Source organism: Rhinolophus hipposideros (genome assembly GCF_964194185.1).
Source record: "Rhinolophus hipposideros genome assembly, chromosome: 3".
Taxonomy (NCBI): domain Eukaryota; kingdom Metazoa; phylum Chordata; class Mammalia; order Chiroptera; family Rhinolophidae; genus Rhinolophus; species Rhinolophus hipposideros.
The window spans coordinates 53,715,339-53,731,444 of record NC_138049.1 but is presented as its reverse complement, the minus strand read 5'-3'; the positions used below and the strand labels follow the sequence as shown (position 1 = coordinate 53,731,444).

At 39.7% G+C, this 16,106-nt stretch overlaps 1 protein-coding gene across 3 annotated transcripts in view; it reads right to left on the bottom strand.

Moving 5' to 3' along the window:
- Positions 1-16,106, bottom strand: part of SIM1 (SIM bHLH transcription factor 1) — a 68,649-nt gene that overhangs the window by 36,448 nt on the left and 16,095 nt on the right. For all 3 annotated transcript variants that reach the window (XM_081041040.1, XM_081041041.1, XM_081041042.1), the window contains 3 exons: positions 15,902-16,101; positions 15,579-15,685; positions 14,698-14,845 (listed from right to left, as the gene is read on the bottom strand). In XM_081041040.1, the coding sequence (XP_080897166.1) occupies positions 14,698-14,845; positions 15,579-15,685; positions 15,902-16,101 (455 nt within the window). The remainder of the gene's footprint in view (positions 1-14,697; positions 14,846-15,578; positions 15,686-15,901; positions 16,102-16,106) is intronic.

Below are 16,106 nucleotides of genomic sequence, written 5' to 3'. Positions count from 1 at the left end.
AGCTCCTATTTTCAAATCCACACAAATTCTAGGAACAGAAAAGATACCTGTAATCATAAAGAAATAACCTTCCTACAACACTGGGAAATCAGGATACTCAAGGCCACGGGTCCCCAAATTCCCCACAGGACCTCGTGGGGATGGGGGTCACAAGGCGAAACTGCTAGGTACTGTTGGAAGCTCGTACTTTTCTGCACAACACAAACGCACTGGCATTTCTGCATATCATAGAAAAATAGAACCTCAGACTTTGATCTCCCCAAGAAAAGATGCAGCAAAAATGGCAGCATGATGTGATGTTTTCAAATATACAAATCCTCATTTGTTTAACTTAAATATTTTTAAATGTCCTATAACATTTATTCTTAATTAAACCTCTTTTAGATAGTCATTAATCATTTCTTTACAATTGCTGTGCAAACAGTTCATACCTCTGACATATCAAATCTCACAGACATTTTCTTTAATTGGATTCATTTATTTCTAATCTCCTTAAGCCTTTACTACTGTAATGCTTGACTAAGTATACATTAAACTCTATTATTTAAATGGCTAAAATAAATTTGAGGTGTATTTTATGAGCAAAAATTCACAATTCAACAAATGTTCTGCCATTATTACTATGTGCCTCAGTATTCAGACACTATTTAAAATTGCCTGGTAGATATGCTGTGTTTAACTAAAATAAGTTCTGAATTGTTGCTAGAGATTTTGGATTGCCCACTAAAATGCCTACATTTTTGTTGTCTCTATATTTGAAGTCAGAGAACTTATATAATCCTATACAAAACATAGTTACCAATAGAAACCCATTACCAAAGATAGAATAGGCAGCTGCCTGTTTTTATGATGTACAGGAATTGCTTTCCTGGCCCCCATGAAGGTATCTCACTAATGGTCTACTGACTGATGCTTAAAATTTACTATTAGACATTTATTTCTTTGGCTCTGAACAGATGGCTCAGAAAGGGATAACAGAGTAAGCCTCAACTATTATCTTTCGTTGATTCATCTTATAAGCTCTTTTCCTTAGAGTAGTGGTTCTCAAATTTCAGCTTGCCTCAGAAGCACTTGAACAGTTTATTAAAACACAGCTCGCTGGGCTCCACCCCTTAGAGTTTCTCATTTGTAGGTCTAGGGTGGAACCCACAGTTTGCATTTGCAACAATCCCTCATCATCTTGCGCTGCTGATGTTGTCAATCAGAAGACCATACTTTGAGAACCAGAGTAGTTGTTATCCAGGATGAGAGAAACTAAAGGAATTAGGTGAAAGGATACTATAGAGAAGATGGAAAACCACTAATGGGAAGGAACATTCCAAAGACAAAATTCACACTCCCCTACCGCCCCCCACACCACCACTACCTGGCCTCACTGCTTATCTTTCACCAAACTACTCCCATTCTTATTCCCTACTGCTTACTGCCTCTCAGCCTCCTTTTGGACACCTCCTGTTCTGCAGACTTCCTAACACTGGAGAGCCACAAGGCTTGGTCTTCAGGCTGCTTCTCTCCTAAAACCCACTCTCTAGAGATCTCATCCACTTGGCTGGCTTTAAATTCCATAAGTCTCCAGCACAGACTCCTCACTCCATAGACACCTAGATCCGACCATGGACCTGACACTTCCATTCTAATGAATGACAGGCATCTCAAGCTAAACACGCCCACACATACCCCTAATTGTTACCCCTATACAAATCAATTCCTTCCCATCGTTCACCTACATTGCTCAGGCTAAAAACCTAGATGCCGTTCTTGGCTCCTCATTTTCTCCCCCTACTCATATCCAATCCATCTGCAAACCCCAATGGTATATCTTCAAAATATATCCTGAATCTGACTTTTCACTCTCTCCCTCTTTCAAGCCATTATCTTCCTTCACCTAGGCAATTATATTCATTTCCCAACTTATCTCTCTGCCTCTATCCTCCACTCTCTCCAAAGCCTATTCTCCACACCAGCCAGAATGATCTTTTCATAGCTTAAATTAGCTGATGCCATGCCTTTGCTCACAACTCTCCAATGGCTTCCCAAAGCCTTCAAGACCCCACATGATCTGAGTCTCCTATCCTGGCATTATCACCTTCCATTCTTCCCCTGACATTCTCTATTCCAGCCACAGTGACAGGCTTTGTTCATCAACTTGCCAAGGTGGTTTCCACCTCAGGACTTTTGCACTTCCTCCCCACTGCTGGGTCTCAACATGGCTGCCTCCCTCCCTTTATCCAGGCATCTTCACAGAGGCCTTCCTTGACCATTCCCATCTCATGGTGCTGCTTCCCCCCCTTTAATTTCCTAACATTATACAACATATTTATTTGTTTGTAAGTACTATCTGTTTCTTCCCTCTAAAATTTATGCTCCATGAGGGTAGGGACCTTGTCTGTTTTGGTCACACCATAGCCCTACCACAAAGCGTGGCATAGAGTAGGCACTGGGGAAATACTTGCTGAACGAATGCAAGAAGCATCCCCAGTTGACCCTAGAAAGGACTACCCTCTGCAATATTTTTTACCATATTCTTAATTACAGCAACAGAAATTAAGCTAATTCTAATGACAGAGATTTGTTTATAATGAAGGTCCTATTGAGCTGACCGAGAAGAGACACAAATAGAAAAGATCTTATAATGTAAAATGCCATGTAGCGTCTCTAAATATTTTCCCCTGGTTTTCAATTAGCACTCACAATAAAATGCTACTCTGCACTTTGCTATTTCTTTAACTGCTCTAATTGGAGAAATAAAATTGACACCCACTCTGCCCTCCTTACAGCTTCAGCCTTCCAGCATTCCTGAGCTGTAACCCTGCAGGGGTCCATTACCCAAATCCAGTACAACAAATATTTCACTTCACCAGGACTACAGTAAGATTTAAACAGCTAATAGGAATGCTGTGACCTCCAACACTATTAGTCTCTTAACAACCTACAAAAATTAAAATGAAAAGCCTTGTGCTGCATTTGGTTCATACTTCATTCTAAAAACCGGAAAAAAAGCTGCTCTTTTCCTGTCATGTATTTGGACACCAATATCAATTAATGGGATTGTTAAAAGAAGTAAATCTCACGGGTTCTTACCTTCAGCCACCAGAACACATTACAGTCATTATGAGCACAAAGTGTAAAATGAATGACTGAAGAGCAGCAACAAGCCACAAACCGCTGAAAATGCTCAGAACCAAGGATCCTATTTTTGTAATGGTTTTGGATAGTAGGAAGAGGCAAGCAACAACACATTCTCAGATTGCATTACCGAAGAATGTTGCTATTCTCTGAGAGATGTAAAAAGTGGCAAGGGACTTGGGTTTAAAAAGTACAAATACAGGGAGAATCCCACCTTAATGGGTACCATTATGACATCCAGTTCAATATAATGAGGCTATTTTCGCAATCTGGCCAACAGCCCATATTAGCACGGCTTTACTGATGTGGATACAACAAATTCTGTTTGAACAAGAAATCCCTGGAGAGAAAAAAAAGATCCTTTTACAGGCTCTATCCATTTAGCAATCAATCAAAGGGAAAAAATATCCTTCTGGTAAAGACAGAAGCTCCCATTTGAATCCTAGTAAAATATTAGATTTCCTAAATAAAATAATGTTCTATGCATGCTGCTTACCAATCACTGTTTTGTGAAACTGTCATAACCGTTGATGACCAAATTGGTGAAAGGGAGATAGGGTCAGGCCTTGGGGGTGAGCATATTACATGGCAGCTGACTAGGTTCCAAGTACACCCAAATTGTGAAGCAACTAAATCACTTTGTGGAGACCCCATATTGAACAAGAGAGTAAACTATCTATAGACCTTTGCAAAATCTCTGTGAAATGTCACATTACTTGCTAAATATTCAGTGCACTCATATGATCTTGCCAATATTGGACTATTTTAATACATAGAAATGGCAATTTCATATGGTTCACCCTAATTCAATGTTGCCAGCTTAAAGACAGCGTGCCAAAGAGAAAATTGGATGGGCACTGGAGTCCTGGCTCTGGTTGGTATGCCTAGTCTTTAGCTGTGTTGTATTGGCTAAGTCTCTTGGCCTCTCTAAGCCACTGGTACAAAGTAAGAGGTCCTCAAATGTGAGTCCTTCTTACTCCCCATCCTTTTTAAGTATAGCAACAAACAGAGCATCTTCCCATCCCTCCTTCAGCTTGGAGCTGACAGTCATCTTCCAGTCTCTCTAAGGCAGAGCAGCAATGCCTGGGAATTACCCCTTACAAAAGAAACGTTAAAAAAAAACCAAAAAAAAACAACCTGATATAACAAGAAACATTCTAAAAAATGTAATAAGTCTGCAAAACTATTCTGAATCTAGAGTGATTCTTCAATTTAAAAATTTGCTGAGATTCATAATCCTATTAGAAGTCAGCCTCCAAAATATTAAAAAATCCCATTCACAAAAAAAAAAAAAATCACCTCAGCATCCCTCAAACACAACTGCTCTCTCTGGCTGAGGTAATGAGATACACAGGACGTGTCCTGGACACTGTCGTCCTTGTGAGTTCAAGTTGGACTCCTTAGCCTGCAGGCAGTCACTTTGCTGCCAGTCATAATCTCCCTCAACACACACACACACACACACACACACACACACACACACACACACTCCCCAGGGGCCCAGCTTCTCCCACTGACTCCACCCCCACCCCACCATTTAATAAGAGGGGAGTCTGAACACACCTGCAGGCTTATTCCCCAAGGGGTCAACAAGCAGTACCAAGCCCCATTGGGCTCTCTTCTTTCTGATTGTGAGTGGCGGTACTTCCCTCCAGGAAGGAATCTCAGTCATGAGCAGGCCTACAGGGAAGTCAGGCTAAGATGCAGCTGAGACTTGTGCTTATTTCTTCTTCTTGAAGATACTGCCTTATTCGTTTTGATGTCCCCATGACTCGGCACAGTGCCTAACACATGACAGGTACTCAATAAATCATTCATGAATGCTTAAAGATCTACTAGTCCTAACCAACTAAAGAAGGATCTAATAATTCTTTCTTGATATAGCAGAATCATTGCTGATTTCTCATTTCTGGGAAACCCTCTGCCTTCCTAATACTCATACATTCCCTCATTCGGCCCAGAGACTCAAAGATATTGATTTTGTGTGTATGGGCAGGACAAAAATTATTTTATTGCATTTCACTGAAACAACCATCCTAATAATTCACATTTCCTCAGTGTTCCTTTGTGTGCAGCATAGTGCCGAGAACCGCCCACATTATCTCATTTAATGTTTATAGTGACTCTATTAGGTGGATATTATCACCTACATTTCACGGATTAAAAAAAAAAATTGAGACACAATGAAATTAAGCAATTTGCCCACAATCACAGAGCCCATGAGTGACAGCAATAGGATTTGAATAGACAATAGACCCAGAGTTCAAGCTCTTAACTAATATGTTATGTTGCATAATAAAAGATAGTGAGACCTCATTTCATAACATATTTTTCAAATACCTTGTACTACATCCCTATGTTTGTCAGCGTTTGAAACATGTCACTAAGAAGCCTCGGCGGCATCATATGCTAATAACAGTAGGATTATGATGTGAAGCACAGCACTGGGGACACCTCTGGTCCTGCAAATCTGAAACCAGCTGTTTAGGTATCTGCACCTCCCTCTCTTCCATCTGCCAGTGTTCATTGTCTTTCTGTATACCTCGCATTTGCTTTCTACAAATAGTTTTTAAAATACAACCATTATCCATATGGTGTCACTATGTATTCATTTCAATAAGAGCTTTACATGAAGTTCAGAATACTGACATCCCTTCAAACTTTAAAAACTGTTCTATGCCTAAATACTAACAAACATAGGTGTTCTTAAAGTCAGGTGAACATGTTGAAGACATACCGGTATTAATTTAGGAAAGTTAACAGCCCTAGGGAAAGTAGGGCTTTCCAATCCTGATGGAACATCCTCAGTTCCAACAAAAAAAATGAGGGTAAGGAAGGAAGGAAAATCCAGCTTACGCATAGACGAGAGCAGTGAGACAAGCACTGATGAATCTAATTGTGTTTCAAGAAATACTTATGGAAAAAGGACAATGGGACAAATATGTATAAGTCCCTATTCTATCTCAAGAGACTCTACCTCTGCTCCCAACCCATAAAATTCTACTTCCCTGATAGCTTCACCCTCATGTCAAGCTCCTTTGAATTCTGTACCCTCAGCAAACAGTGCCAGTGGACCATATCATTTTAAACTATGCTAATCTGCGTTCTTAAATATTTAAATGAACGCTTCTATCTTGCCAACAAAATTGTAAACTACTTGAGAGATGCCAAGTAAACATAGGTATTCTTATACCTGAAGGCTTCTGTTTCATGTACTCATGTAATAAATCATTGCAATTTGCTATATTCATTAAATCATTGCAATATTGCTATACTCTGTGAGACACTGGTGATATAACCATTCCCAGTTCACATAGAATAATGGGGAATATACACAGGCTTCATTGAACACCACCAAAAATGCCAGTGTTGCATGTTTCAGTCACTTTAAATTGTAATTACTGACATTGGTAAAGTTGACAGAACACTGATTCCATCTAAATTAACCTTGGAAATCCGATAAAAGCTTAGGTTCTTAGAACATTCTTTTTCCCTATAAAGTACCATTCCACCAGGTAAAAGACTTCCCTCTTACGTGACAAAAATAAGGCACGTGTTAAATGCTGGCTTACTTGTGTAAGCAGAAATCTCAGCTCGTTTTGAAGTACACAATAATAGCAGTGAAAATCATGGTGAGCTTAAAGCAACTGTAGAAACCACCACACCCAAAGAGCACACTACTTGGAGGTATGTGTGTTGAGGGAGAGGGGAACAGAGAGAAAATAAACACTTAAATTTGTGGATTTGAGGATTTAGAAATTCAAGTTAAAGAGGGAAATATTCATCCCCTTCCAAAGTATTTCAGTTGATACCACATAACTGTCAAGTACTAAGAACAATAGTTACAAATTTTGAGCATTTTCTTTCTGCCAGGCACTGTGCTATACATACATTATCTCATTTAATCCCCATCAATCCTTAAAAGTTGGACACAAATATCCCTAGGTCACAGATGGGGAAACAAAGGATCAAGGGAGTAGAACCGTGCTCAAAGTCTCACAGTTATTATACAGCAAAGAATATTCAAACCCAGCTCAGTCTGACACACCAAAGCCCACGCCTTTCCCTTGCAGGTTTCTTCGAATGATGCTGTTGGTTTTTATAAAGACAAAATCATGATCCTACTGCAATATAACTTCCCAGAGTAAAAGTCACAGATGGTAAACAGATGGCTTAAACTCAGCCAGACCCCAAACATTGTCAATGTCCCACAAAAGTTTCCTTCTCATCCTCCTCAAGCCCTGCAGTCACCCTGGACCAGCACTCTCCCCTGCCACCTCCCTTGGACCCTGGAATGCCTGAGGTAGGGGAAAGGAAGTAGTGAGAAGTTACTCCTTCAGACAAGGCAGAATGTTAAATTCCTCTATGGATAAGCACTCGGGTATTTCCAGGTTGCCTCTAAACTCCAACCAATCCTTTCTGCATGACAGCTTAAACACAGACACCAGCACTTCAATCCAGATGACTTTTCTTTCACCACCTGCTCATCTGGAATGACGTCACAAGCCAATGAGAACAGAGAACAGAGAGGAAGCACTGAATAAGGGGAAAGTACTATCCGTGTTTCCCCGAAAATAAGACAGGGTCTTATATTGAGGTTTGCTCCAAAAGATGCATTAGGGCTTATGTTCAGGGGATGTCATTCTGAGAAACCATGCTAGGGCTTATTTTTCAGTTAGGTCTTATTTTCAGGGAAACACGGTAATAGCAGCCTTTTACTAAATTATCAATATACATAATCCACCATACATACACACACACACATACACACATGCCTTGTACCAAACATAAGTGTTCACCACATGAACAGACTAAGTCAGAAGACAAAAACATGCTTTTCAGAAGTCTAAGGAAAGCCTCACTTGAATTTGTCCATCCAATCACAATAATGTATGGATCTCTGCCTTCAAATAAAGTAATGATCCATGTTACTCAAAGAGCAGAACCTTTTCCCTCTCCACAGCTGGGCTCAGAGAAAGCCAGAGAGTAGCGGTCAGCCTGGTCATTTAGCACACACCAACTGGCCTCCACCCGGGAACTAAAGAGGAGGTCCTGTGAGTCAGTGCCCTCCAGGTCGGGACAACAACAAGGGAGGGGTGGCGGCCAGAGAGGCCTGTGGAAGGGAAAGCAGCTGGGCAGCAGCACTGCCAAGGGGCCAGAGGATGACATACCTGCCCAGAGTATGCGGGGAAGCTCTCTATCCCCAGAATCCCAGAGGACAACCTTTCGTGCCATTCTCCATCGAAAACAAAAAAGGGCTAATTCTGTACCCCCACCCAATAACACGGACACACACACTATGTAGGAAATAATCCCACTGCCACAGGAGATAATTCGTGCCTCATCTAATAAAAAGAATAGCATGGCTTGCCAGCTGACATTTGTTTTAACACTTTTGTTTAACAAGAACATAAAATATTAACTCTAGTTGCAGAAATGAAAAAAAATTAGTAACAGCAATAATGTATCTATGTAATCTAAAGGCAAGCAATTCAGTACAAAACTAAAATGTTTGTAGGCCTCATTTTTTTCTTACAAAAAGAAAATGTCCTTGGTGAAACATAAGGGGAAAAATAGATCTATTCTTAATTGAATATCACTGAGAAGATAGCATTGCTAAACTTAAACCTCTAAATTGTCAATATCTGTACATACCTGTGAAGGAGAAACAAGGCAGCTTTTTAATCTTCCATTATGAGATCAGATGAAAGCCGACCCAGGAGTGGGGTGAGCTGAATATTACAGACTTTAGTCATTTAAGTCCATCTCTCTCTCTCAGACATTTTTTCCCCTACCACCACCCCTGACTCCCACCCTGTACAGAGACTCTCCCCATACAGAGTTGGTTCCCCAGGCTTTAATCCTGACTTCATCACTTATTCAGCGTATCTGACCTCAGTTTCCTAACCTTGAAAATGGGGAGTGTGATCCCTGCCCCAAACACCTCACAGAGGTGTCACCAGAGCTAATTTGATAACAGATATGACAGCACTTTGAAAGAAAAGGCACTTGGCATTTGTAAAAGAGAAAAAGCACACAAAATTTGAGCATAAATAATGAATGCAAAGCTAAATACAGATCATTTTGATAAAAAATTACATTAAGTGAAACGTGTATGAAAGATAAGATTATTTAAACAACTACTTGTGTCATGTCTTATAAAACAGACTAAATCTCTCAGTTCTTTTTTTAATAAAGTGTTTGGTAGTTACAAAATTACTATTAATTACTATTAATAGTTTTGGTTGTTATAAATTACTATTAATACAAATGTGTCTTCAATTTGTTTCTATAATGATTCAGTCACATAAGAGATCATTTGAAAAGGACAACTGGGGCTTTGCTGTTCAATATTATCATAATAAAGATAAAACACAATTAAGGATCAAATCTAATTTATGGGTATACATTAGTGCATGATTTTTTTTCATTAACCCTTTATCACAAGTCACGCTCTTACAGAAGTATATGTGGACTTAGGTGAATGAAACATTATTATTTTTCATAATTAAAAAATGTATGCAACAAGCGCTCCATAGATCTAAGGCACTTGGCTCAGAGAAAGATCTAAGATAGATCTAAGGCATAAGAGTAAATTATTTTATATGTGCTGTAGCTTAAGTCAAAAGGCGTTTCATTTGACTTTATTTATAATATAAAAGAGTGGTTTTGCCAATCAGGAAAATAAAATCTATTTCCATAATTATATATACTATTGGTCAAGTTATTAAAAGGATTTTCTAAAATGTCCTATTAGCAGTAACAATAACATCACTGGATCTTTAATTTAAAAAATTTTAAATGCCAAAATTAATTCAGCATCATTATACTTGCAAGAGCAAACTAATATGAGCATATTTTAATGTTTGCTGCTTTATAGTAAGGATATGTAAAGTTCTATATTCATAGAATATGTTAATACTTAAAAACCCTTTTAATTGTGAAAACTACAGTGATTTTGTGCAAAGAAGAACAAAAATTATGGGACCTGAAATAATTAAAATGTAGAGAACCTGTTTTTTTTCTTTTACATGAAGGAAGGATGTCTCCTTTGGCATTTGGATTTTCTACAAATCCAAAAGGGTTATTTAGTAGATAGCAAGTGTTATGTGGACCACTAATGTAAATTGTGTCTAGTCGGCTTTTTACAATACTGACATAGAAATTTTCACACAGAAAATTCTTTCTATGTGTTCAGTGAATCTCTCTAAAACAGTGTGTGAGATTTTCCACTAAAAGGTGGACCATCCTAAAGTCAGGATATAAACAAGCAGAGACGTCTTCTTTACCAACAAAAAATGTTGAAGATATTAAATCTGTCTGACTCCAAACTAACAAAATCACTCTTGAAATCTTCTCTCTCTTTCTTTTACTTTCCAGGCAAAATATCAGAATTGTATTAGCTTGAAAGTCTCATTAGAGAATTCAAGTTTAAAATACGCTAACATTTACAACTATATCCTATAGAAGTCCCCTCACAAAATATTGTCTATCAAGCAGCCTTACTGAGGTCACACATCAGTGAATACTTGATGAGTAACAGATTGTTTTTAATGGAGTCAATAAACTAGCTCTCATGTATATTTTTTCAACCTTCTACATACAGTAATTTTGAACATTTTAAATGTGCCATCATAAATGGTACAGCGACTGTGTAGGAAAATATTATTTAAGGATGATGTATCATAACATGTGTAGCTTACTTTTAAATGATTCAGTGGAGAAAAATGCATATTCATATAGACACATAGGTAGAGAAATGTTTTTACATAAAAGCAAATATGGTTTATATTACAGGAGATATATGTATGGATATTCATTATACTATTGTTTCAACTTTTTATATGTTTGAAAAATTCATGTTTTAAAATATTTTAAGATTGGATTTTTGCACCTCATTGGTTTATCCTTAAAAGTAGATTTTAGAAAGTTTTATTTTTAAAACATATGAAGTTTAGAAACACAAAGAGGATCAAAACTCTTCGTTTTTCTAGAAATTACTTTTTTGTTGTTTATTGGATGTTCCACATTGTCAATTTTCTTCACTTAAATAATGTTTTCTCTCTGAACTGGTTATTACCATGTTTCCCCAAAAATAAGACCTAGCCAGGCCATCAGCTCTAATGCATCTTTGGAAGCAAAAATTAATATAAGACCTGATATTATATTATATTATATTATATTATATTATATTATTATATTATATTACATTACATTATATTTTACCTGGTCTTATATTATATTAAAATAAGACTGGGTCTTATATTAAAATAAAACTGGGTCTTATATTAATTTTTGCTCCAAAACATGCATTAGAGCTGATGGTCCAGCTAGGTCTTATTTTTGGGGAAACACGGTAGTAATAAATACCACTAATTAAACAAACTCAAGGAAATATGAATTCTCGAAAATTACTTAGGTTTTACAAAGTAGGCTTTCCTTTTCCTCTCCATACTTTTCTGGACTTTCCCCAACATTCACTTTTACTAGACACTAGCTCCATTCTCATATCCTCTTGAAAATAGTCAGGTAGCAGGGCCTGCCTTATTTAACATTTATTTCAAAGCCTGTAAGAAAGATTTTGTAATTTGTAAGAGAGATTTTTTTTTTTTTAATGTGGCACATAAAGCTCACAGGGCATGTGTGTCTTATAAAAAATCATCAACTGTCAGATTTTCTGTTTGGGGTTTCTAATGGGTTTTGGGAGGTAGTTGGTTACTGATTTGAGGTTTTGGTTTTGGGTGTTTGTTTGTTTGTTTGGGGGAGTTTTTTTAGTTTTAATGAAGAGCTATGGAAGCTTTAGGGAAACTCAAGGGCCCAGAGAAACTAAGAGAAGTTTTCAAATTTAATCATAGTGTCTTCCTACTCTCCTCTCCAGAATTTCAGAACACCAATATTTTGAATGGTGGTCATACAAAAGCCAGTAAAGCATCAGGGCATACACCACCTACCTCTAAAATTCCTATTTGCTATTGCAGCTGCTGATTAAAACAAGATTACTGAAAATTTCTATTCATCATTGCTTTTGTTACATTATATTGAGTAATTTTTCTAGGCATATTTTAACTTCAACAATAAATTTACCATCAAGAAAGTAGAAAAATAAGCTTATGTGACTTCCACCAAAATGTCACACCTTTATTTGATGAATGCTTATTTAAAATTCTCTCTACTTTCATGACATGAAAATCCCTTCAAAATGTATGCTATTAAAATGTCTAAATTTGGAAAACATCTGGCCTGTCAAATTATTTGCCAGGGCGGGGGTGGGGGGTGACTTGTGGTTTTTAAGTACGTTGTTTGAGGTGGTGTATTTGGAAAGAATTCACTTATTCTCAGGCTTCATAGAGAACTAACCCTGAAAACAAATGTATGTGGTAGTTCACTGCTACCATAGAGAATCAATAGCCATCTATTTAATTTGCTAAGACAATGTAAATTAGTAACTTCCAGCCAGATGTGTGATATACACATCAAACAAACTGCAACCTGTTCATTATGAAAATCCTGTCAACACACACAGAGCCACTTGATGACATTTTATCTACGGCAGTTTCCACATTTGCAGCTATAAAAAATGTCCAGAAGTTTTATACAAAGAATTGGAGCTGAGCCTCATCAAAGGGTAATCAATTTCAGCTTTTCATCTTGTGTGCGTCTGTGTTTATTTCTATTTTCATTTAGAGGTATAAAACATTCAGGAAAATGTGTGCCATGCTATTTTTCCTTCTGTAAATCATTTATCCTCATTACATCTTTTTAATCTGATGTAAACTTGGTAGCCTAATCCTGCAGCCCTGAAGAAGTGTGTAAAGTGAAGAATGACAGAGTCAACATAAGAAAGAAAATACACTTATCCACTGGAAAACAAAACAGAATATTTCAAAATGATTCCAAACATAAATTAAGTTTACCCATTGGGAGGTCTAACTTGCATTCTGATCATTTATATGGGTCTGTGTGACTATATACCCTGATGTTTGATAAAAAATGATTACTAACCACAGGCACCCACCAGAGAACAGAGTGTATGTATAATGCTGGTGATGTCTCAGACATACAAAGCACCTTCTTAAAGAATGTCCATTTCCTTTCCATGGTAAGCAGACATAATTTTTCACTCTTTAATACTTATGCTTCACAAAGTGGCTTATTTATGAATTATGATTTGTCATTTTCGCTTATGTTGATTTTCATAATATGAAAAACTGCATTCATAAAATAAATGGTTTTGTTTCATGATACTCAAAATATTGCTGTTTTCTGCTTTGCATTAAAATCCACAGTCTTTATGCTATTACAGAATCCTAATATTTATTTAACGCTGTTTACTACAACGAAAAAAAATGATTCTTCTTAATAACCAGCTATTATTCTTGAGTGCTGAATTCTTATCTAAATTCATTCTCCAAGTCTATTGAATTAAATTTCCTATTAAACAGGTCACAATGTAAATAATCTTATTGCCAAGCATAATATTTCCAACTACTACATTTTTAATTTGGCAATTTAAAAGAACATGGAATGAATCCAGTCTTCATCACTTATATATAGTCTGATTACAAAAAGCACCCCTTAGCCAACTTCCTAATGTCAAAATAGCATTTCTACTAAGTACCTGGTGTGTCAACTCTTCCAAAGTAAATAACGCCTGAGGTGCCCTAAAATCACAAGAATTTCAACCTAAAAAAAAAAAAAAGAAAACCAAAAAAAAAAAAGAGGAAAAAAAGGCAACTGTGCACACAAAAGGGCTCTTCATAAAAGCTTCAACATTCTGACTTTCACAAACATTGTACAGAACGTGCTTTCTTCACAAGCTGCACACTAGGCCACGTGATCAGCCTGCAGGACCACACGATTATTGTTTCTAGAAAGAATATGGCTCAAATGCGGCTGCCTCGGCCGCCTAGCCAGCTGCGTCTGCAGGTCGCACAGCGAGGCCGGCTCCCCACCCAATGAGGCAGTCAAAGGACCCGCACCGGGCCTGGGCGCAGGCCCAAACTTCCAGCACTACCTTGGGTCCGTTTGCTTTCTGGAGGTAAAAGTCAGACCCTCTTGGTCACTTAAACCCCCTTTGTGGTTCAGGGGTAAAAACACTCTCTCAGAACTCTTAACTTTGATTGGAGACTCTGTTTAAAATTAAGAACTTCAAACCCAGATTTGAAAAAGTGAAACAGATGTCCTGTTTGTTATCCATAAATGGCTCCGTACGTTGGACCCTTTCCTTTCTCTCTCGTTTTTTTCCTTTATGCCGCATTAAGTTTTATTTAATGCAGAGTTCGCTTAAAAGGTTAAAAGAGAGAGAGAGAGAGAGAGAGAGAGAGTAAAAAGTAAATACGGACTGTGGATGGGAAAACTCCTAAGTCTTTCTCTAGAATATAAGGAAGGAGACCTCTTCATAAAGATGAAAGTGCTCAAGCTGCCGCTTCCCAACGCAGGCAGCGCTCGGAGTCACAACCAGCGTCCCCGTTGGACCCCAGCCCCGCCTAAGCCGCCGGTGCCCACCACCTGCACCCTCGTGGACACCAGTGTCGCCTGGTGTAAGCGAAGGGGTCCCAGACTTGCACTCACGTGAGAACATAGTTGACACTGACGATACAGTGCGGCCTGGACGAGCGGCTGTTGTGCACGATGGTCGCATAGCTCTGCACCCACACCCAGCCGCCGTGCTTGGCCAGGAACCTGTAGTACTTGGTGGTCACCTGCCCCTTCACCAGCACTAATGGAGAGACAGAAGGCAGCTGGTGGTGAACGAGCCCTCTCCTGATCCGCACCAGATGTAACCCCCGGCCGTGCGAGTGCAGATCCCCTGTGGGCCCTAATTAAATCGCGCCCAGGTTGGAGGGAGAGACAACAGGCATCTTTACAAACGAATTGCTTTTCTTGCTCATTTGCATCGAGTCCTCGGTCCCTCACGGTTAGCAAAAGGAGGGACTCTTTAAGTTGGAGGACCCCGCCCATTCGATTTTCTAACTGCACAGGGTAGGGTTTGGGCAACCCACTCCCACGCTAACGTTTGGGGTCCCGGGAGATTAAGTTCAAAGCAAAGCATTAGGAAAAGCTAAGCGAGCGATGTGGATCAATGCGCGTGAGCCAAGTGGGTTAGCCCCGGTTTTTCTTCCCACCTTTTACTAAGGTGTGTGGGGAATGTGGGGCGGAGGGGACAACATATCCATAGGCGAATAAAACTCCTCCCCGGGGCATTTCGAGCCGAAACAACGAAACGCTCCCTCCGCCTGTGTGGGCCCGTTGATGTTAGAAAACCAAGGTGGGACCCAGTGCTGCAGCAGCAGCTCACAGGATCTCACCTATTACCACTACCCGACTACAAGGGCTCCAACCTGTTTGCTGGCTGGGGACTTAAATCGCGCCCTCTCGTCTCCCCCGACCCCCACCCCGTACTCCGGGGACGCGCCTGGGTTGTGCGGCTGCCGAGCAGGGTGGCTCCTTACACAGGTGGTGGGCGCAGCGCAGGTGGAAGGTGTCGCAGCCGTGCACGTGGTGGTACAGAGTCTTCTCAATCAGGTCCTGAGGTTCGTACCCCGTCAGCTCCGCCACTCTGCCGAGAGCAATCCCCGCGGAATGAGAGCGGGGTGTAGGGGTTCCCCCCACCCCACACAGCCATCTCAGACCTGGGCGCCCACCCTCAATTCATAGGGTCCGATTAGTCGCCTCATCTGCAAAATGGGCGCCTAAGGTGCACGAGAAGGTCCCAGTCCCTAAACAGGGCTGCCCTCCTGCTAGGGATGGGCCTTTTCTCGCCCTGGCCGCCCACCTGGAGTCCAGGAAGATGAGCTTCATGTCCAGGCTGGCGCGGAACATAAACATGTTGCTATGCAGCTTGATCTCCGTGACCGCGCTGGGTGGCAGCGAGTGGCCCACGGCCACCAGGCCCACGTTCTGGTAGCAACCATCGAAGGGGGACATGTCCAGGCTGTACTGGCGGATCTTCAGGTAGCCGCTGCAATGAATGACCTGCG